Below are 22,490 nucleotides of genomic sequence, written 5' to 3' on the forward strand. Positions count from 1 at the left end.
TATTTGCACTGCCCCCCCTCTTTTACACTGCTGCTACTCTCTGCTGTTACCATCTATGCATAGTCACTTTAATAACTCTACCTACATGTACATATTACGTCAACTAACCAGTGCCCCCGCACATTGACTCTATATACAGGGGGGTACCGGTAATGTCTCGCTACGGTTATTTTACTGCTGCTCTTAAATTACTTGTTACTTTTATTTCTTATTCTTATCAGTATTTTTTTTWAACTGCATTGTAAGGTCTACACCTGGCGCTTGTGACTAATACAATTTGATGTGGGCTGCATGGCTCCTAGAATGGGTCTGGCTTTGTGATATTACCTAATCGGTTTCTAATAGTATAGGAAAAGTAGACAATACCCTAAGCATACAATGATACAATGACAACATGCCTGATGCATAGATTGGTTGAGTGAGGATATCAGATATGGGTGAAAATGACTGGTTGTTTCTTATATTTTCAATGCTCTTCAACACCCAATCAACACTGTTACCTGAGTTCAGTTCACACAACATAAGAGAACAGAATTGAGGGGAAGAAGCGATAGAGCAGCACAATAAAGGGAGTTCATCCCAGTCCTCTGTCTGAGGTAACAAAGATCCACTGTTCAGTAGAAGACTAGAATGTGTTCAACAACCAGGCAGGAAAAGAATGTTTCACACAGAGACTCTATTGACATTGTGATGTCATCAGAAGAGTTAGGTTGGATARCTTCAGAAGGGTAAAAAAATGCAGTCGAAATGCTCTGTGGAGTCTAGCTGTGTCCTAAATGGCACCCTATTCCCTATAMAGTGCACTACTTTTGTTCAGAGCCAAAGCACTGTATTGAGAATAGGGTGCCATTTGGGATACATWCACTGTGCATCACTGAAAGGCCAGTGTGTCGTTCATCTGGTCTGAATCTAATAAACCTGATCTATTTAAACTTATTAAGTACCTTATTTTGCAATASAGCCTGCCACTGTCTGGACGGACAAAAGTTTGGGCTCATCTGCTCTGTGATCGCTCCCTCATGTTGGGATTGTGTCACACTTCACTATTACCAGTATATCTTGTTCTCTAGGGTCCCAGACAACAGTTAGCTAAAATGTCATTATAAACCGAGTTTTGGTTGAGTAGTGAGAGGTCTGTGGAGATTAACAAGGAAAGGAAAATATTCATCATAGCCAGGCCCAGTGGGGTTAGAGGGGASGGTGGGGAGGCAGGGTCGTCACTGGAACTGTAAACTAACCTCACCTTTAGCAGTAATAACAAATACAATGGGATGGGACCTTAAAAGGGAAACAAAGCATCTGTAGCAAATATTTGTCATCTCCATGTTTTGAAAGTGGGAATAAGGCCATGGTTGCATCTCCATATCGGTTTAATTTATTTTCACAGCAGGGGAGTACTGGATTCTTTCTCACCCCAGACTTTAAATGACGAGCCCTCCAACATTCTGGCTTCAAAGCAAGCTGAGAAGGAATCAAAGGATGGGCACAAAGATACATTTTTTTTGCTAAAAACTGCCTGTGAGCAGCGGGGTACTGATGCAATCCTCAAGTAACAACTTTCTGCCACAGACAGAACCGCTTTGACCGGTCCAAGAATGACATCACCCACCCATCTGAAGCTGTGGCAGCAGTTACATTCATAAGCTGCCCTCCAGAGAAATGCAAATTRCATGTGTGCCTCCCAAGTGGCACCCTATTCCGTATAATGTGCACTACTTTTGATCAGAGTTCTATGGGCCCTGGTCGAAAGTAGTGCACCATAGGGGATAGGGTGTCATTTGGAACACAAACCATGGCTTTACTGGTGTCCATGTGGCAGTGAAGGTTCCCCTACGAAAGGAATGGGATTCTCCCTACATGGCCTCCACACTGTTTTAACATGAGCTGGATYTTGGTTTCCTACCAAACAAAACAAAAGGTGTTAAAAATATATATTTTGAGGGGATGGAGCAGGGTGTCAAAACAGGAAGAGGGAGTTATTATGGGCTTAGTTCCACTGGAGAGAAAGATTTCCAGTACACAGAAAACACAGTCTTTTTCATTACAAGTTGAACCCAAGAAGCCTGTGAGGTTGTGAACTTGAGAAATCATGTCATTGAGCATGTTTACATGCACACTAATAATTCAATATTAAACCGATTAAAACCTGGTTTTCTGAGCAATCTTTCAAATTATTAGGACATGTAAACAGCTTAAATCTGCATTCCAGCAGTGGATTTGAACTGTGCAAGTGCCAGCACCGGGTAGCGGAAGCCTCCCTCTTATGTGCGAGTGAAGTGAGTAAAGAAAAACTGAAAGTGTGCATCTTAGAAATAGTTTTTACATTAKCTTGTTCGAACTCAGAATAAAAAAGTATTTACCAAAAAAAAACATGTTCACTCTGGTAGAACGTTCATTTTGATTGCCGATCAAAAGATCCATCAGTAGCCGGATTTTGTGTCCATGTAAACACGATTTTGCAAAGCATGTAAACATTTAAAATTAACTATTATATTAACCTGACTATCCAAAATAGTCGCATCAAATCAAATGATATTTGTCACATGCGCCGAATACAACAGGTGTAGACCTTACAGTGAAATGCTTACTTACAAACCCTTAACCAACAAAGCAGTTAAGAAAAATAAGTGTAAAGTAAAAAATAGAAAATAAAAGTAACAAATAATTAAACAGCAGCAGTAAAATAACAATAGCGAGGCTATATACAAGGGGTACTGGTACAATGTGCGGGGGCACCGGTTAGTCGAGGTACTTGAGGTAATATGTACATGAAGGTAGAGTTAAAGTGACTATGCATAGATGGTAACAGAGAGTAGCAGCYGTGTAAAAGAGGGGTCTGGGTAGCCATTTGATTAGATGTTCAGGAGTCTTATGACTTGGGGGTAGAAGCTGTTGAGAAGCCTCTTGGACCTAGACTTGGTGCGCCGGTACCGCTTGCCGTGCGGTAGCAGAGAGAACAGTCTATGACTAGGGTGGCTGGAGTCTTTGACCATTTTTAGGGCCTTCCTCTGACACCGCCTGGTATAGAGGTCCTGGATGGCAGGAAGCTTGACCCAGTGATGTACCGGGCTGTACGCACTACCATCTGTAGTGCCTTGCGGACGGAGGGCGAGCAGTTGCCATACCAGTCAGTGATGCAACCAGTCAGGATGCTCTCGATTGTGCAGCTGTATAACTTTTTGAGGATCAGAGGACCCATGACAAATCTTTTCAATCTCCTGAGGGGGAATAGGTTTTGTTGTGCCCTCTTCACGTCTGTCTTGGTGTGCTTGGACCATGATAGTTTGTTGYTGATGTGGACACCAAGCAACTTGAAGCTCTCAACCTGCTCCACTGCAGCCCCGTTGATGTGAATGGGGGCGTGCTCAGTCCTCCTTTTCCTGTAGCCGACAATCATCTCCTTTGTCTTGATCACGTWGAGGGAGAGGTTGTTGTCCTGGCACCACACGGTCAGGTCTCTGACCTCCTCCCTATAGGCTGTCTCATCGTTGTCGGTGATCAGGCCTACCACTATAGTGTCTTGGGCAAACTTGATGATGATGTTGGAGTCATGCCTGGCCATGCAATCATGAGTGAACAGGGAGTACAGGAGGGGACATGTAAGCGTGCTCATTAAGTTCATCTCAGAATTATGCGGTTTGTGTGTSACTGTCAACTCAGAATTGCCTCATGGAAAAACATGGAAAACTTAATAAACAATACTTTGAACAACCCTACCTTTTCCTATTATTTCAAAACTCTATTCCGCATGTTATCAGGGTGGCATGGGAAATGTCTGCATTGAAATATGACACTGCCTGAAAAGCAAAACAGTCAAACTGCCTGCCAACAACCACCAGCTTCCCTATAGACTAGGCAATAACAAAATCAGACACACAACTACGACGAGAGAGGAATCATGGATGCATTTTAAAATGGCACCCTATTCCCTACACAGTGCACTACTTTTGACCAAWTCCCTATGAGCCCTGGTTAAATGTAGTGCACTACATAGGAAATAGGGTGCCATTTGGGACATAACTCATAAATTCAGCCAATTAATAGTGGAGTCAAGAATGCAATATTTATAGTTCTGTTTTGTTGTTCCTGCTAGTTTCAGCCAATTTGGCGTTGAGCTGGGTATCCAACCATTCACACCATTACAGCCCTGTTGATTGGATCTACAAATGCTCACTAGCAGATGGGATGGACATAAACCACTGCATCCCAACYCGGACCCTTCCAAATACAGTATCTTCACGCACGGAAGAACACCATTTTGATTTGGAAGTTGGGAGGGAATGAGATGAGGATCAAAGGCCCTACAACAAGAGTAGGCTGTGGCTACATCCAAAATGGCAACATAATCCCTGTATAGGCCAATTCTTTTGACCAGGGCCCATAATGCACTATGTAGGGAATAMAGTGACATTTTGGATGAAGCATGTAGGATGGTACATTGACTGTTAAAGACAGCATTTAGCTAGCTGTATATCCACAGAGCTAGGTAGGTAATACCAGTAATAGACCTTTCAGGATTTCCACAGCACAGAGACAGTCCAGCTAGTCTACAGTACATGTCATACTGTCATAATTCAAAAGCTTGAAGGTAGCCTTTGGAGGTAACGGTGTAAATATTCATTTCCCCTCTGTCAGGGGAGAACACAAACCTGAGGGCTCACTGAAATGTCAGACGATGAACAACAGGCATTTGTTTGGCTTTGGCAGATTTCTGGACATAGAGGACAGGTTGACATCCTCTAATACCTAAGGMGTGCATRCCAAATGGTTCCCTATTCCCTACATAGTGCACTACATTTGACTAGTGCCATATCGGCTCTTGGTCAAAAGTAGTGCAATATAAAGGGAATAGGGAGTCATTTGGGACGCAGTCAGAGAGAAATCAGAAAGGCAGCAAAGGTAAAGTGGTGGTGGTGGTTATAGTGGTGGTGGGCTCCCGTAACGGTTTGGTATGTTTAGTTTGTTGTTTTTGTCAAAAGAGACATATCATACAGGTCTAAAAAAACTGGACTTTCTTAGTGTCTTGTAAATTACATTTTGTCCAATTCCTGCAGTCTGGTTCAAGAACAGTAATACACTGCTCAGGCTGGCTTATTCAACATCTCACAGTGAAGAATGTAGTGATTAGGTGAAGGATTTTTTTTTTAAGATCAATGAGGTGCTGCCAGCAGAACAGCGAATGAGTGAATACTAACAGTACCATGTCTGAAGTTTTAAATCACTGACAAGTTTTCAGAATCAATGATGCTTAAATACTGGGTGAAAAACATCTCTAAGGAGGACTAAGAGAAAGTCCTTACCTACACCCATCTGATCTGACTTACAATGGCTGTATTATGTAACCACGACTGCGAATGTGAATCAATAATTACAATTCAGAATCAACGCAAATGTCAGACTTCTCTGAAGCTGCTGAATATCCTGTTCATTCAATGGTGAGGCATGAACAGTAAAACTCAAGCCTCAAAATGTATAACTAAAGCCTCTAAAAACGTATACAGACCGGAGAATATTCTCAAGCAAAGCAGCATCCGAGACCCTGGCATCTCATGTAGAAGTTGAAGGATTATTGGAGGACCAAAAAAAAGCCGATACCGATTAATCAGCCATTTTTTTTTTATGTATTTGTAATAATGACAATTACAACAATACTGAATGAACACTTATTTTAACTTAATATAATACATKAATAAAATCAATTTAGCCTCAAATAAATAATGAAACATGTTCAATTTGGTTTAAATAATGCAAAACCAAAGTGTTGTAGAAGAAAGTAAAAGTGCAAGAAAGTGTAAGAAAGCTAACTTTTAAAAGTTACTTGCTCAGAACATGAGAACATATGAAAGCTGGTGGTTCCTTTAACATGAGTCTTCAATATTCCCAGGTAAGAAGTTTTAGGTTGTAGTTATTATTATAGGAATTATAGGACTATTTCTCTCTATACGATTTGTATTTCATATACCTTTGACTATTGGATGTTCTTATAGGCACTTTAGTATTGCCAGTGTAACAGCATAGCTTCCCTCCCTCTCCTCGCCGCTACCTGGGCTCGAACCAGGAACACATCGACAACAGCCACCCTCGAAGCAGCGTTACCCATGCAGAGCAAGGGGAACAACTACTCCAAGTCTCAGAGCGAGTGATGTTTGAAACGCAATTAGCGCGCACCCCGCTAACTAGCTAGCCATTTCACATCGGTTACACCAGCCTAATCTCGGGAGTTGATAGGCTTGAAGTCATAAACAGCGCAATGCTTGAAGCACAGCGACGAGCTGCTGGCAAAACGCACGAAAGTGCTGTTTGAATGAATGCTTACGAGCCTGCTGGTGCCTACCATCGCTCAGTCAGACTGCTCTATCAAATCATAGACTTAATTATAACATAATAACACACAGAAATACGAGCCTTAGGTCATTAATATGGTCGAATCCGGAAACTATCACCTCGAAAACAAAACGTTTATTCCTTCAGTGAAATACGGAACCGTTCCGTATTTTATCTAACGGGTGGCATCCATAAGTCTAAATATTCCTGTTACATTGCACAACCTTCAATGTTATGTCATAATTACGTAAAATTCTGGCAAATTAGTTCGCAACGAGCCAGGCGGCCCAAACTGTTGCATATACCCTGACTCTGCGTGCAATGAACGCAAGAGAAGTGACACAATTTCACCTCGTTAATATTGCCTGCTAACCTGGATTTCTTTTAGCTAAATATGRAGGTTTAAAAATATATACTTCTGTGTATAGATTTTAAGAAAGGCATTGATGTTTATGGTTAGGTACAGTCGTGCAACGATTGTGCTTTTTTCACAAATGCGCTTTTGTTCAATCATCCCCCGTTTGGCGAAGTTGGCTGTCTTTGTTAGGAAGAAATAGTCTTCACAGTTTACAATGAGCTAGGCGGGCCAAACTGCTGCATATACCCTGACTCTGTTGCAAGAGAAGTGACACCATTTTTCCTAGTTAAAAGAAATTCATGTTAGCAGGCAATATTAACTAAATATGCAGGTTTAAAAATATATACTTGTGTATTGATTTTAAGAAAGGCATTGATGTTTATGGTTAGGTACACGTTGGAGCAACGACAGTCCTTTTTCACGATTGCCACCGCATCGATTATATGCAACGCAGGACACGCTAGATAAACGCTAGATAAACAGTAATATCATCAACCATGTGTAGTTAACTAGTGATTATGATTGATTGATTGATTGTTTTTTTGATAAGATAAGTTTAATGCTAGCTAGCAACTTACCTTTGCTTCTTACTGCATTCGCGTAACAGGCAGGCTCCTCGTGGAGTGCAATGTAATCAGGTGGTTAGAGCATTGGTCTAGTTAACCGTAAGGTTGCAAGATTGAATCCCCGAGCTGACAAGGTAAAAATCTGTCATTCTGCCCCTGAACAAGGCAGTTAACCCACCGTTCCTAGGCCGTTATTGAAAATAAGAATGTGTTCTTAACTGASTTGCCTAGTTAAATAAAGGTGTAAACATTTTTTTTTGKCAAATCGGTGTCCAAAAATACTGATTTCCGATTGTTATGAAAACTTGAAATCGGCCCTAATTAATCGTCCATTCCGATTAATCYGTCYACCTCTAATCTCATGTAATTTTCACAAGCAAGCGTCAAATCAAGACTACATATTATCGACCTGGGACCTTAGGGTCCTCGTCATGACTATCTCTATGCCATCTTGGAACCAACAGTGTCATCACTCTCACCACAACTCACCGCCAAGGAGGGAGGAGGAGAGACATCTATGGCAACTGCCACTCCAAAGGTAAGAGCACCAGGCACTTGGATGGGCTGGCTGAATCACACTTTCGCAAATAACACCCTAATCCCTATATACAGTAGTACACTACTTTTGACCAGAGCACTATGAGCCCTGGTCAAAAGTAGTGCACTACACAGGGAACAGGATGCCATTTGGGACGCACACAGTGAAAGCCAAGACAGAGGGATTTGGGACGATGCAAACAAATATAGCAAGGCAAATACAGGCTGGCTACTAGAAAAGGTAGTGAAGACATCAGGTTTCTTGTGTACACCTCTACCTGCCTGTTTTCATTGACATTTTCTGTGAACCTTGACCCTGGCCTGTCATAATTAATTCTCCATGATAAACAGTAAACACTGACTCTCTTTGTATCTGAGTGACATACCTGTGACGGTCTCAGTGAATGCTGCTAGGTACGCTGATGTGTGTGTTCTTATCATAAGTGCAAGGCAATTCTGCCCTACCAAGCAAAAAGGCAGTAACTCCTCATAGCGTCGAACTGAAAAAAAACAGCTTATATTTACCTTGGTTTCACAGTAATCATATGCAGTTACTGCTAACATGACCTCCATTTTCTCCTTAACACAAGAGGAAGGATACTTGTCCACATGATTATGTATTTAATGTAGCAAAAATTACATTAACTCATTTGACAAAATGAGSYGTTACTGCCTTTTTGCTTGGTAGGGCAYYWTAGAGAAGTGAGCACTTAAGTCATTATTGGCATGTTTCAAAATCCTTATATCACAAAAGCAGGAGCGGCAKGCCACCTGTCATAATCTCAATCCAAAGGTCGGCGACTACACCTCGTTTTGATCCCAACTGAAAACATTGGAGAGCGCAGAGCGTCATTATAACTCACCACCACGCCCACCGGTCTGGCGTTGGGTGATTATGGCACTTTGACTCGCAACAGTGACATATTCTGTGAAATGCCACGGATAGAATTCATTAAACATTCAAACAGAGGGGGAGAGCCACAGGCTTAGTCAGAGCTAGGCTGTACGACTCATTAGGGAGGCTGCCAGAATAAAACAAGGTTGTTTTATCAATGTACAAAATCCCCCCCACACGCCACAATATTATTCTGCTTTCAGAAGACAAAGAATCGTGAGTTGTCTGCATAAAAAAATAKAAAGTGTCAATGCACTTCACTTAGACAAAGAGTGTCTGATTTTAGCTTGAACGAAAAGTAGCAATGCACTGTTTAACCACACCTATCATATTTTCCTTGGCTACTGTATAATTTATTATTCAGGGTAATTTTCTCTGAATTKATGCATTCCAAATAAAGTGCATTAGACATATTGTAGTCTGCTGCATGTCTTCCATACAAACAATCAAGGTCAGGCCACATTATATGATATATTAAATTGTAGGCCTGTAGCTTCAAAACAGAGCAGACAGAACTGTTATTAACAGTAGCTAGCTAGTACAGTGAAGATAAGTATTTATTGAGGGAGAGAATTCTTTGAGCTGTATGGCTTTAAAACTACAAATGTCTGACAGAAACAGGCATCATATCAGACCCAGATGTGACCAAGGAGAGGCTGAAGTATGAAACTCCAAAATGCGAGTAGGAGCGCCTTATCCTTGAGTCAAAATGGTTTCTACATCTCTTCCTTATTGAAAAAATAATCTAGTCAGGGAAATGTAACATCCCTGTCTGCACATACAACAGAGGGATCAAATGAAAGATCCTACATTTGTACTATGATGTATCATATTTATGCATGTGTTAGGCCCGTGTGTTGAACAACTTCCATTTGATGGAACCGAGTGAGTTAAGTTAATCAATTGAGTCTATTGACAGTTCAACATTTATGCCATAGCTATGTCAATAGGGTACTGCTGTGTGAACAGCAATGAATTAATGAAACAGAACGTGTTTAGGACAGGACACAGCATAACATTGATCTCTGAGGCAGAGGTCATGACACTATTGGGCAATAGTGATAATCGAGCTCAGTGATTTGTTTTTTGCATAAAAAAGGGTGCACTACATGTGTCAAGCAGTATGCTAGCCAAACATAACGGAAGCACATGTTGCACCAAATAATTATTTTGCCAATCTGATTACTTCAGACATTTGACTAGTGATTAACCAAACCATGTATGTATAGCCCAACATCCCTACTGCCTCTAACATAATATGCCATTCAGCAGCCTCTGTCAATCGTTTCACTTATCAGGAGAAGATATTGCATGACCGTGATTTCTTTACCGATCTGATTGCTTCGGATATAGCACATTTGACTCGTGATGACACTATGTATGTATAATTAATACACCCTGGCTGAGATACACACAGTACCAGTCAAAAGTTTGGACACACCTACTCAATTAGGGGTTTTCTCTTTATTTGTACAATTTTCTACATTGTAGAATTATAGTGAAGACATCAAAACAATGAAATAACACATATGGAATCATGTAGTAATCAAAAAAGTGTTAAACAAATCAAAATATATTTTAGATTTTTCAAAGTAGCCACCCTTTGCCTTGATGACAGCTTTGCACACTCTGGCATTCTCTCAACCAACTTCATGAGGTAGTCACCTGGAATGCATTTCAATTAACAGGTGTGCCTTGTAAAAAGTACATTTGTGGAATTTCATTCTTAATGCGTTTGAGACAATCAGTTGTGTTGTGACAAGGTAGGGGTGGTATACAGAAGATAGCCCTATTTGGTAAAAGACCAAGTCCATATTATGGCAAGAACAGCTCAAATAAGCAAAGAGAAATGACAGTCCATCATTACTTTAAGACATGAAGGTCAGTCAATCCAGAAAATGTCAAGAACTTTGAAAGTTTCTTCAAGTACAGTCACGAAAACCATCAAGCGCTATGATGAAACTGGCTCTCATGAGGACCGCCACAGGAAAAGAAGACCCAGAGTTACATCTGCTGCAAACGATAAGTTCATTAGAGTTACCAGCCTCAGAAATTGCAGCCCAAATAAATGCTTCACAGAGTTTAAAGTAACAGACACATGTCAACATCAACTGTTCAGAGGAGACTGCTTGAATCAGGCCTTCATTGTCGAATTGATGCAAAGAAACCATTACTAAAGGACACCAATAAGAAGACTTGCTTGGGCCAAGAAACACGAGCAATGGACATTAGACAAGTGGAAATCTGTCCTTTGGTCTGATCAGTCCAAATTTGAGACTTTTGGTTCCAACCGCCGTGTCTGTGAGACGCAGAGTAGGTGAACGGAGGATCTCCGCATATGTGGTTCCCACTATAACGCATGGAGGTGGTGGTGTGATGGTGCTTTGCTGGTGACATGGTCTGATTCATTTAGAATTCAAGGCACACTTAACCAGCATGGCTACCACAGCATTCTGCAGCYATACACCATCCCATCTGGTTTGCGCTTAGTGGGACTATCATTTGTATTTCAACAGGACAATTACCCAATACACCTCCAGGCTGTGTAAAGGCTATTTGACCAAGAAGGATAGTGATGGAGTGCTGCATCAGATGACCTGGCATCCACAATCACCCGACCTCAACCCAATTGAGATGGTTTGGGATGAGTTGGAGTGCAGAGTGAAGAAAAACCAGCCAACATGTGCTCATATGTGGGAACTCCTTTAAGAATGTTAGAAAAGTATTCCAGATCAAGCTGGTTGAGAGAATGCCATGAGTGTGCAAAACTGTCATCAAGGCAAAGGGTGGCTACTTTGAAGAATCTCAAACAAAATATTTTTTGATTTGTTTAACACTTTTTTGATTACTACATGATTCCATGTGTTATTTCACAGCTGATGTCTTCATTATTATTCTACAATGTAGAACATAGTACAAATAAAGAAAAACCCTTGAATGAGTAGGTGTGTCCAAACTTTTGACTGTATTATATATACACAAAAGTATGTGGACACCCTTTCAAATTAGTTATTTCCGCAATTCCAGCCAACTAGCACACAGGCATGCAATCTCCATAGACAAACATTGGCAGTAGAATATCCTTACTGAAGAGTTCAGTGACTTTCAACTGAGCACAGTCATAGGATGCCACCATTCCAACAAGTAATTTGGTCAAATTTCTGCCCTGCTCGAGCTACCCGGGTGGTAGGCCGAGAAGTGGTAGGCCACACAAGCTCACAGAACAGGACCACTGAGTGCTGAAGCGTGTASTGGATAAAAKTCTGTCCTCAGGTGCAACACTCACTACCYAGTTCCAAACTGCCTCTGGAAGCAARGTCAGCACAATAACTGTTCATCAGGAGCTTAATGAAATGGGTTTCCATGGCAGAGCAGCCYKACARAAGCCTAAGATCACCATGCGCAATGCAAAGTCTCGACTGATGTGGAGTACAGCTCGCCACCATTGGACTCTGGAAACGTGCTCTCTGGAGTGATGAATCACGCTTCACCATTTGGCAGTCCTGACAGATGAATCTGGGTTTGGCGGATGCCAGGAGAACGCTACCTGCCCCAAAGCATAGTGCCAAATGTAAAGTTTGGTTGAGGAGGAATAATGGCCTGGGGCTGTTTTACATGGTTCGGCTCCTTAGTTCCAGTGAAGGGAAATCTTAACGCTACAGCAAAYAATGACATTGCAGATGATTCTGTGCTTCCAACTTTGATGCAACAGTTTGGGGAAGGCCCTTTCCTGTTTCAGCATGACAATGCCCCCATGCACAAAGCGAGGTCCATACAGAAAGGGTTTGTCGAGATCGGTGTGGAAGAACTTSACTGGCATGCACAGAGCCCTGACCTCAACCCCYTTGAACAGCTTTGGGATAAATTGGAACGCCAACTGTGAGCCAGGCCTAATCGCGCAATATTAGTGCATGACCTCACTAACGCTCGTGGCTGAATGGAAGCAAGTCCCTGCAGCAATGTTCCAACATCTTGTGCAAAGCCTTCCCAGAAGAGTGGGGGCTGATGTAGCAGAAAGGAGGGGACCAACTCCATATTAATGCCCATGATTTTGGAATTAGATGTTCAACGAGCAGGTGTCCACATACTTTTGGTGATGTAGTGTAAGTCAAGGGGCACTGAGAGGACAGCTGGTGGACTGGTTTAATGTTAACATTCACCTGAAAATCAGATTAGGTCGGTCCGGACACCTGTTGGAGTGCCGGGCCTTGCTGATTGACCTCCGTTAATACTCTCTATCCACATAAGAACATCACAAATCWCCTTGGTTCACAGCAGGAGGACTCAAGGCCGGGGCATGTACGTGTATCTACCGGTTTTGACCAGAATCCTATCACATTTCTTATTTCCTAAAATYTAGTCTCAAATTGGACCCTATTCAATGCAGACCTAGGTCGTATATATATATATATACAATATATATATCAAGGTTTATTGTAATCTGAGAGGTAAAACTGATCCTAAATCAGCACTCCAGCACTGAGTTATGATCTGTTGTAGCCTATCAGTATCTACCCAAAGGCATTTGATCTCAGGAGCCCCAGTCAAAGAGGTTGAGCTGTGAATATAGGTCAAAGTCTGAGAGGTGAATAACTATGCATTTGATGTTGTGCTGGATAAGGACAGTCAACTATTCAAATACATAATGCAGTAAGGCACCTATTTCCAGAAGGTGTTTACATTTGATGCTAAATAACTCTCATAATTACCTAGACTCATGGTTTTCCAAAACACAGTCTAGTGAGTTAATCTAGTTATGATGAGAACTATTCCACCATGTATAGCATGGTGTGAATTTAATTTAATTGAACTTGCATTGCTCAAAAACTCAAAGTTATTGGTTGTCTGTGCATCTCATCCCCCAAGGTTGTCCTCACAGTTATAGACTTAATTAGGCAAACACCATATATATATATATATATATGAATACACTGATGGAACTCTTTTTTTCTTTAAATAGAGGGCAATATCAACATGCCCATATATAAAATAAAATAAGTGTATAGCCTTCCTTAGCTTTTGAACATTTAATGGACCACAAAAGAGAGAATGTATGTGCATTTTGTGTTAAAATATTATTCCGAATAAATGGCTGAGCTCTGCAAATAAAAATGACAWTTGCTTATGCTCACGACTCCCCATGAGAKACTAGAAAAACATTGCTAACGGCTCTTGCACCGGAAACATGACACAAAATGAAGTTAACAAATAGTGTCGGTTATAATTGTAGGCCTACCCTAACAAATTTGAAAGAACATGTCAAATTCAAGACTATGGCTATAGTTTTGTCCATCGGCAACTTGACAGCAAAATAATGTGTTCTTCGGTCTTCAAAAGCCACTTAGAAATGAACATTTCACATGATAAACGTGACGTTTAGGCAACACTAAAGAGTGGACTAGGCTACTTTGTAACAACGAAAAATGAGTTCCCAATAATACCTTGAATCAATCTAAAAATGCCATCAGTTGATAATTTAACATTGATATTGTCAAATGTGTCGTAATGATTTGTTTCAAGGTCAATCTTTCTATTTATAATAGCCAACATCTGATGAGAACACATTGCACTCTGTGGTGTGATATAAAAGTACAATGAAACTGATATGTAGCAATGTATTGTGATTTGATTCAACATGAATTTGCGGCAGTACTCTTTGCTCATTGCGCTCTAGATCCATCCATGAATTCCCACAAAGCTTTCCCTTTTCTCTGCAGCAAAGAATGTCKGTTTTTCTGCAAATTCTGCTAAATATAATAACTATAATAGGGGGACATTAAAATATTGCTTACCTTCTGATAACTCCAGTTCCAGCTCAGCAAGTCTGTCTCGCACCTCCAAAGGAAGGGGTAACGTATCACGGTCCGCCATTCTGCTTTAAAATTATTTGTCTTGCTCTTCTCTTCTTCTCCTCACTGAGTCCAGTAAAGTATTTCAACACTGACTGTTCTTTCTCCGCAGAGCGCCGATGCATAAGGCAAAAGAGGAGCGAGTTGAGTGGTAAATAGAAATGCGGAAAGCGTTTGGGCGAATTCGAATATCGCTCTGCTCGCGTCCTTATTCAAGRCCAGCCATGGTTGGTTGTCCCTGTAGTATGAAAATGTACTGCTACTGTAATTCCAAGCTCTGAGTGCTGCCGAGCGATACACTAACGTTGCTGCCACACATTGAGGCACACACGAGACCACATTCGAACCCTGCCTGTGGAGGGCGCCAAATACCCACTTTCAAGAACTGTTCGAGATTTTACCCCCTCTCTCCATCCAGAAGAACGTTATGTTGGCTTAACATCCCATTGCCCCCCAACTGTTCCAATTTAAAATATTTCAGAGGCTTCATGGTGCAAAATCAGGGGTTGAAGTGAGCTGTTGTTTACGGGTTGGTTTGGAAAGGGGTTGGAGTTAAGGCTGGGCCCTTTCAGATATCACATTCATATGCATATATTGATTTTGTCATTCTACGAAAATGGTGCCTTTTGACCAGTCAATTTTTTAAAATATTTTTTTTTTTTTTTTACTTAGCAGTGTTAATCAATACAAATGACATCTTAATGTATTTTTACTACATTAAATAGATAAAAATGCTTGTGTTGCCTTCTCACTGTATCTATATCTGTACCTATATCTGAATGACAATTCAGGCTTTCCAGAATATAATTTGACTATTTACTTTGCATATAAATCTGACAGAAAAAGGTTCATGATAATATTAAGATTTGTTTTTATTAGTAATAATTTACTTTAAACAAAACACATTTTTCTATTATAACACCAGTGACAAACCTTCAGARTATTCTATTAAAACCAGCAGGAACATTAACACCAGTGACAAATCTGAAGAAAATATAGAATATCTAAGATGGTGGCCACAGTACCTCAAACAGCACTTCTTAAATTGTAAATAAATGACTTAGTCATGTGATTTGATCAATTATTTCAATCAAATTTCCTTTTCCCAAATTTCCGATAATACTTTACTTTGTTTTATGATATTTAATTATATTTCTTAACTCAAAATGTCACAAAACCACGATTCATGAACCGAGGAACAACCATTTTCATGGTATTGACCGTGTTCTTTGAGATTATATACACACACACACACACACACACACTTGAAGTCAGAAGTTTACATACACCTTAGCCAAATACATTTAAACTGAGTTTCACAATTCCTGACATTTAAACCTAGTAAAAATTCCCTCTTAGGATCACCACTTTATTTTAAGAATGTGAAATGTCAGAATAATAGTTGAGAGAATGATTTATTTCAGCTTTTATTTTCTTTAAATCACATTCCCAGTGGGTCAGAAGGTTACAAACACTCAATTAGTATTTGGTAGCATTGCCTTTAAATTCTTTAACTTGGGTCAAACGTTCAAGTAGCCTTCCACAAGCTTAAGTTGGGTGAATTTATGGCTCATTCCTCTTGACAGAGCTGGTGTAACCGAGTCAGGTTTGTACACCTCCTTGCTCGCACATGCTTTTCAGTTCTTGCCCCACAAATGTTCTATAGGATTGAGGTCATGTTTTGTGATAGCCACTCTACCTTGACTTTGTTGTCCTTAAGCCATTTTGCCACAACTTTGGAAGTATGCTTGGGTCATTGTCCATTTGGAAGACCCATTTGCGACCAAGCTTTAACTTCCTGACTGATGTCTTAAGATGTTGATTCAATATATCCACAATTTTCTTTCTTCATATGCCATCTATTTTGTGAAGTGCCACAGCCCCTCCTGCAGCAAAACACCCCCACAACATGATCTGCCACCCCCGTGCTTCACGGTTGGGATGGTGTTCTTCGGCTTGCAAGCTTCCCCCTTTTTCCTCCAAACATAACGATGGTCATTATGGCCAAACAGTTCTATTTTGTTTCATCTGACCAGAGGACATTTCTCCAAAAAGTACGATCTTTGTCCCCATGTGCAGTTGCAAACCGTAGTCTGGCTTTTTGTATGGCGGTTTTGGAGCAGTGGCTTCTTCCTTGCCGAGCGGCCTTTCAGGTTTTGTCGATATAGGACTCGTTTTACTGTGATATAGATACTTTAGTACCCGTTCTGGGTTGATTTGCACTTTTCGCACCAAAGTACGTTCATCTCCAGGAGACAGAACGTGTCTCCTTCCTGAGCGGTATGACGGCTGCGTGGGCCCATGGTGTTTATACTTGCGTACTATTGTTGCAGATGAACGTGGTACCTTCAGGCGTTTTGAAATTGCTCCCAAGGATGAACCAGACTTGTGGAGGTCTACAATTTGTTTTCTGAGGTCTTGGCTGATTTCTTTTGGATATTTACCATGATGTCAAGCAAAGAGGCACTGAGTTTGAAGGTAGGCCTTGAAATACATCCACAGGTACACCTCCAATTGACTCAAATTACGTAAATTAGCCTATCAGAAGCTTCTAAAGCCATGACATCATTTTCTGGAATTTTCCAAGCTGTTTAAAAGGCACAGTCAACTTAGTGTATGTAAACTTCTGACCCACTGGAATTYTGATACAGGGAATTATAAGTGAAATAATCTGGCTGTAAATAATTGTTGGAAAAATTACTTGCATCATGCACAAAGTAGATGTCCTGACCGACTTGCCAAAACTATAGTTTGTTAACAAGAATTTTGTGGAGTGGTTGAAAAWTTTGTTTTAATGACTCCAACCTAAGTGTATGTAAACTTCCGACTTCAACTGTATATATCTCAATATAGAAAATGTTTGCAATATAACTGTCTTCTATATGTTTTAGTACTAAGCTAACATATGGAATTGTTTTAAGATGGTCATATCATTTAGCTATTGGATTTAGAATTTTTGGACCCCTTTAGGTATCCCTAAAAAAGATGACAAAATATTGAGTTTGACTCTTACTACTATAGCCCATAGAAACACAATAATTTGAAGTGTCTGTCCTATATCTAGGAGATATTACAAAGCTCAATAAATATATACACTACCATTCAAAAGTTTGGGCACTGAGAAATGTCCTTGTTTTTGAAATAAAAGCACKATTTTTGTCCATTAAAATAACATCAAATTGATCAGAAATACAGTGTAGACATCGTTAATGTTGTAAATGACTATTGTAGCTGTAAACAGCAGATTTTCTATGGAATATCTACATAGGCATACAGAGGCCCATTATCAGCAACCATTCCAATGGCACGTTCTGTTAGCTAATCCAAGTTTAAAATTATAAAAAGGCTAATTGATCATTAGAAAACCCTTTTGCAATTATGTTAGCACAGCTCAAAACTGTTGTTCTGATTAAAGAATTAATAAAACTGGCCTTCTTTAGACTAGTTGAGTATCTGGAGCATCAGCATTTGTGGGTTCGATTACAGGCTCAAAATGGCCAGAATCAAAGAACTTTCTTCTGAAACTCGTCAGTCTCTTCTTGTTCTGAGAAATGAAGGCTATTCCATGCGAGAAATTGCCAAGAAACTGAAGATCCCGTACAAAGCTGTGTACTACTCCCTTCACAGAACAGCGCAAACTGTCTCTAACCAGAATAGAAAGAGTGGGAGGCCCCAGTGCACAACTGAGGAAYAGGTCAAAAATGATAAACTTTGATTAGCCAACACAACGTGCCATTGGAACACAGGAGTGATGTTTGCTGATAATGGGCCTCTGTATGCCTACGTAGATATTCCATTTAAAAAATCTGCTGTTTCCAGCTACAATAGTCATTTACAACATTAACAATGTCTAAACTGTATTTCTGATCAATTTGATGTTATTTTAAAATTGACAAAAAAAGTGCTTTTCTTTCYAAAACAAGGACATTTCTAAGAGACCCCAAACRTTTGAACGGTAGTGTAAATGTTTTYTTTTTACACACATTTAACCCCATAATTTTTGGGCCACAAAACTACCTCCATATTTCCATTTGTTTGTATGGGTTACCTTCAGACCGTTCGGACGGTAGAYACGTTTTTGTGAAAAGACRGATTCTTCCGGGATGTTTCATGGTCTGACAAACACCGCTGTAGCTCAACCACCTTCCACCGCAGATGCGGAAGGCCAACATAGGCGGGTGCAGTGGACTGAGACGCAGCCCACGCAAAAAAACAGCTCTCTCTAGCTTAAACTAATGGATTTTGATGGGGATTATTTTCTTATGCTACTTAGATTGACGAATGGGTGCACCAACAGATTTAAGGATTACAACAGAAACATTGTGTCATTATCTGACATTTTTCCTGGTGGTTAAGGCGGGGGACAGGAAAGCCACCGTTTTCGTAGAATGACCCTATTCATGCATTTATGAATACCATACATGAAAATAGTCGAGTCACACGATGGCATTGCAGTTAGTTAAGCCTACATGTAATGTACACTGGCAATTTCTTTTAGGCAATATTGCCAAGTAATGTTGCTGGAAACGGGGTGGAGTATGACTGTCACGGTCCCTGTCTTCTCACTGCCCTCTCACGTTCTCTGGTGCACAATATCTGCTTCAGAGATGTACAATATTTCACCTCCAGCTCAAAGTGTAACCTGAGGAGCATTACCAGGGGTGTGTGCTTAGTCCCCTCCTGTACTCCATGTTCACCCACAACTGCGTGGCTGCGCACAACTCCAACACCATCATTTAAGTTTGCAGTTGACAWCAGTGGTAGGCCTGATCACCAATGATGAGACAGCCTACAGGGAGGAGGTCAGAYACCTGGCAGTGTGGTGCCAGGACAACTTCTTGTTCAACGTCATAAAGACAAAAGGAGCTGATCGTGGACTACAAGAAACGGAGGACCGAGCACGCCCACATCAACAAAGCTGTTGTGGACCAGGTCGAGAGCTTTAAGTTCCTCGGTGTCCACACCACAGGTCCACACACATCAACACAGCCGTGAAGAGGTCATTGACAACGCCTTTTACCCCGAGGCTGAAAAGATTTTGCATGGGCCCTCAGATCCTACATTTTTTTCTACAGCATTAACAGCATCTTGACTGGTTGCATCACTGCTTGGTATGGAAACTGCTTGGCATCCGACCGCAAGGCGCTACAGAGGGTAGTTTGTACGCCCCAGTACATCACTGTGCCAAGCTCCCTGCGATCCAGGACCTCCATACCAGGTGGTGTCAGAGGAAGGCACTAAAAATWGTCAAAAACTCCAACCACCCAAGTCAGACTGTTCTCTCTGCTACCGCCTGCCAAGCAGTACAGATGCACCAAGTCTGGAATCGACAGGACCCTGAACAGCTTCTACCCCCAAGCTAAATAATTAACCAATACCAACCCTGAATATCTGCATTGACCCTTCTTCCACTAACTCTGACACTGCTGTTTACTATCGATTCTGTTGCCTAGTCACTTTATCCCTACCTATATGTACATGTCTACATCAATTACCTCGTACCACTGCACTGAATCGTTACTGYCACCCTGTGTATATAGCCAAGTTATTGTTACTCGTGTATTTATTCCTTGTGTTATTTCTTTCCCTATTATTTCTCTGGATTGTTTGGAATGGCTTGTAATTAAGCATTTCACTGTTAGTCAACACCTGTTGTTGACAAAGCATGTGACAAATACAATTTGATTATAATTCTCCACAGGTGAGCTATTAAACCTGACACATTTAGAGCATTGCATTGACAGTGTCCCTCATCATTAGAGATAACAATAAGCCTCTGGCCCTTTCAATGCATAAATTCAGATTCCAGACTTTTTGTCTCATGGCTGAACACGGCCACACCCAGGGCTTGCAAAGTGGTAGAATGCACCAGATTACATTAGGCCTACATTACCACACTGGCTCTTGTGAATGCTACCATCTTAAAACGCCACCCCCCGATCCTGTTTATTTGCCACACACACGCTTCTTCTGATGAATAGGCTGCCCAGTCCAAGTCCCATGCTCTCCAGCCTCCTCTGGAGGAGGCAGGGAAGGTATGCATGTCCCAGTATGCCTGTACACATTAAGACAGATGGCCAGGATCGAGCCTGTCTGAGCCAGCTGACCAATGACGATGGTGCTAAAATGGCCATACACAAACTGTCAACATGAAAAGTGCATGTGCAGTAAAATGAGCTTACCTACCCACACAGCAAGAATACTCTAAGAGGGAAAGGAGTGGAAAGGCCAATGGACTGTTTTTGAGTGGGTGGGTCGGTGCATGTATGGGGCAGGCCGGGGGTCATTTCTAAACCTGACTTATTATCATGTTCCATATACATTTATGTAAAGAAAGCTGTAATGCAAACATTGTGTAAAGAAAACAAACTGTAAGCCCACATCTTTATGCTGAACTCTCAGCAGCTGTACTTTAATAGGAAACAGACCAAGGCCCACCCCAAAATGTTACACTATTCCCTATATACAGTGCATTTGGAAAGTATTCAYACCCGTTGACTTTTTCTACATTGTTACGTTACAGCCTTGTTGTAAAATGTATTAAATGTAAAAAATCCTCAGCAATCTACACACACACACACACACACACACAATACCCCATAATGACAAAGCAAAAACAGGTATATAGAAATGTTTGCTCATCTATTAGCATTAAAAATATATATATAAGTATTCAGACTCTTTTCTATGAGACTCGAAATTGAGCTCAGGTGCATCCTGTTTTCATTGATCATCCTTAAAATGTTTCTGCAACTTGATTGGCGTTCACCTGTGGTAAATTCAATTGATTGGACATGATTTGGAAAGGCACACACATCTAAATAAAAMGTCCCACAGTTGACAGTGCATGTCAGAGCAAKAACCAGGCCAAACTGAGCAATCAGGGGAGAAGGGCCTTGGTCAGGGGGGTGACCAAGAACCCAATGGTCCCTCTGACAAAGCTTCAGAGTTCCTCTGTGGAGATGGGAGAACCTTCCAGAAGGACAACCATCTCTGAAGCACTCCACCAATCAGGCCTTTATGGTAGTGTCCAGACAGAAGCCACTCCTCAGRAAAYGGCACATGATAGCCCGCTTGGAGTTTGCCAAAAGGCACCTAAAGACTCTCTCCTGAGAAACAAGATTCTCTGGTCTGATGAAACCAAGATTGAACTCTTTTCGCCTGAATGCCAAGCGTCACGTCTGGAGGAAATCTGGCATCATCTCTACAGTGAAGCATGGTGGCAGCATCATGCTGTGGGGATGTTTTTCAGTGGCAGGGACTGGGAGACTAGTCAGGATCGAGGGAAAGATGAACAGAGCAAAGTACCAAGAGATCCTTGATGAAAACCTGCTCCAGAGCACTCAGGACCTCAGACCTCGGCGAAGGTTCACCTTCCAACAGGACAACAACCCTAAGCACACAGCCAAGACAACGCAGGAGTGACTGGGGGACAAGTCTCTGAACGTCCTTGAGAGGCCCAGCCAGAGCCCAGACTTTAACCCAATCGAATATCTCTGGAGAGACCTGAAAATAGCTGTGCAGCGACGCTCCCCGTCCAACCTGAAAGAGCTTGAGAGGATCTGCAGAGAAGAATGCGAGAAACTCCCCAAATACAGATGTGCCAAGCTTGTAGCATCATACCCAAGAAGACTCAAGGCTGTAATCGCTGCCAAAAGGTGCTTCAACAAACAGAGAGTAAAAGGGTCTGAATACTTAGATAAATGCAATACTTTTTTCATATTTGCGAACATTTCTAAAAACCTGTTATTACTTTGTCATTATGGGTTGTGTGTACATTGATGAGGGGGGGGGACATTTATTAAGATGTTAGAATCAGGCTGTAATGTAACAAAATGTGGGTCTGAATACTTTCCAAAAAGCACCTATATAGTGCACTACTTTTGGCCAGAGACCTATGGTGGGGGCTCAAAAATAGTGCACTATATAGGAAATTGGGTGCCATTCGGGACTCATCCATA

General features: G+C 41.2%; 1 protein-coding gene across 1 annotated transcript in view; it reads right to left on the reverse strand.

Annotated features, from left to right (window-relative positions):
* The window catches only part of LOC111979222 (disco-interacting protein 2 homolog C-like), a 309,794-nt gene extending 294,946 nt beyond the window's left edge, over positions 1-14,848 (reverse strand). Inside the window, 1 exon segment of the mRNA XM_024009605.2 lies at positions 14,473-14,848. Within this exon segment, the coding sequence (XP_023865373.1) occupies positions 14,473-14,551 (79 nt within the window). The 5' untranslated portion in view covers positions 14,552-14,848.
* Positions 14,849-22,490: the final 7,642 nt, after the last annotated feature.

The sequence above is a fragment of the Salvelinus sp. IW2-2015 genome, linkage group LG19 (assembly GCF_002910315.2).
Source record: "Salvelinus sp. IW2-2015 linkage group LG19, ASM291031v2, whole genome shotgun sequence".
In the NCBI taxonomy this organism is placed as follows: Eukaryota; Metazoa; Chordata; class Actinopteri; order Salmoniformes; family Salmonidae; genus Salvelinus; species Salvelinus sp. IW2-2015.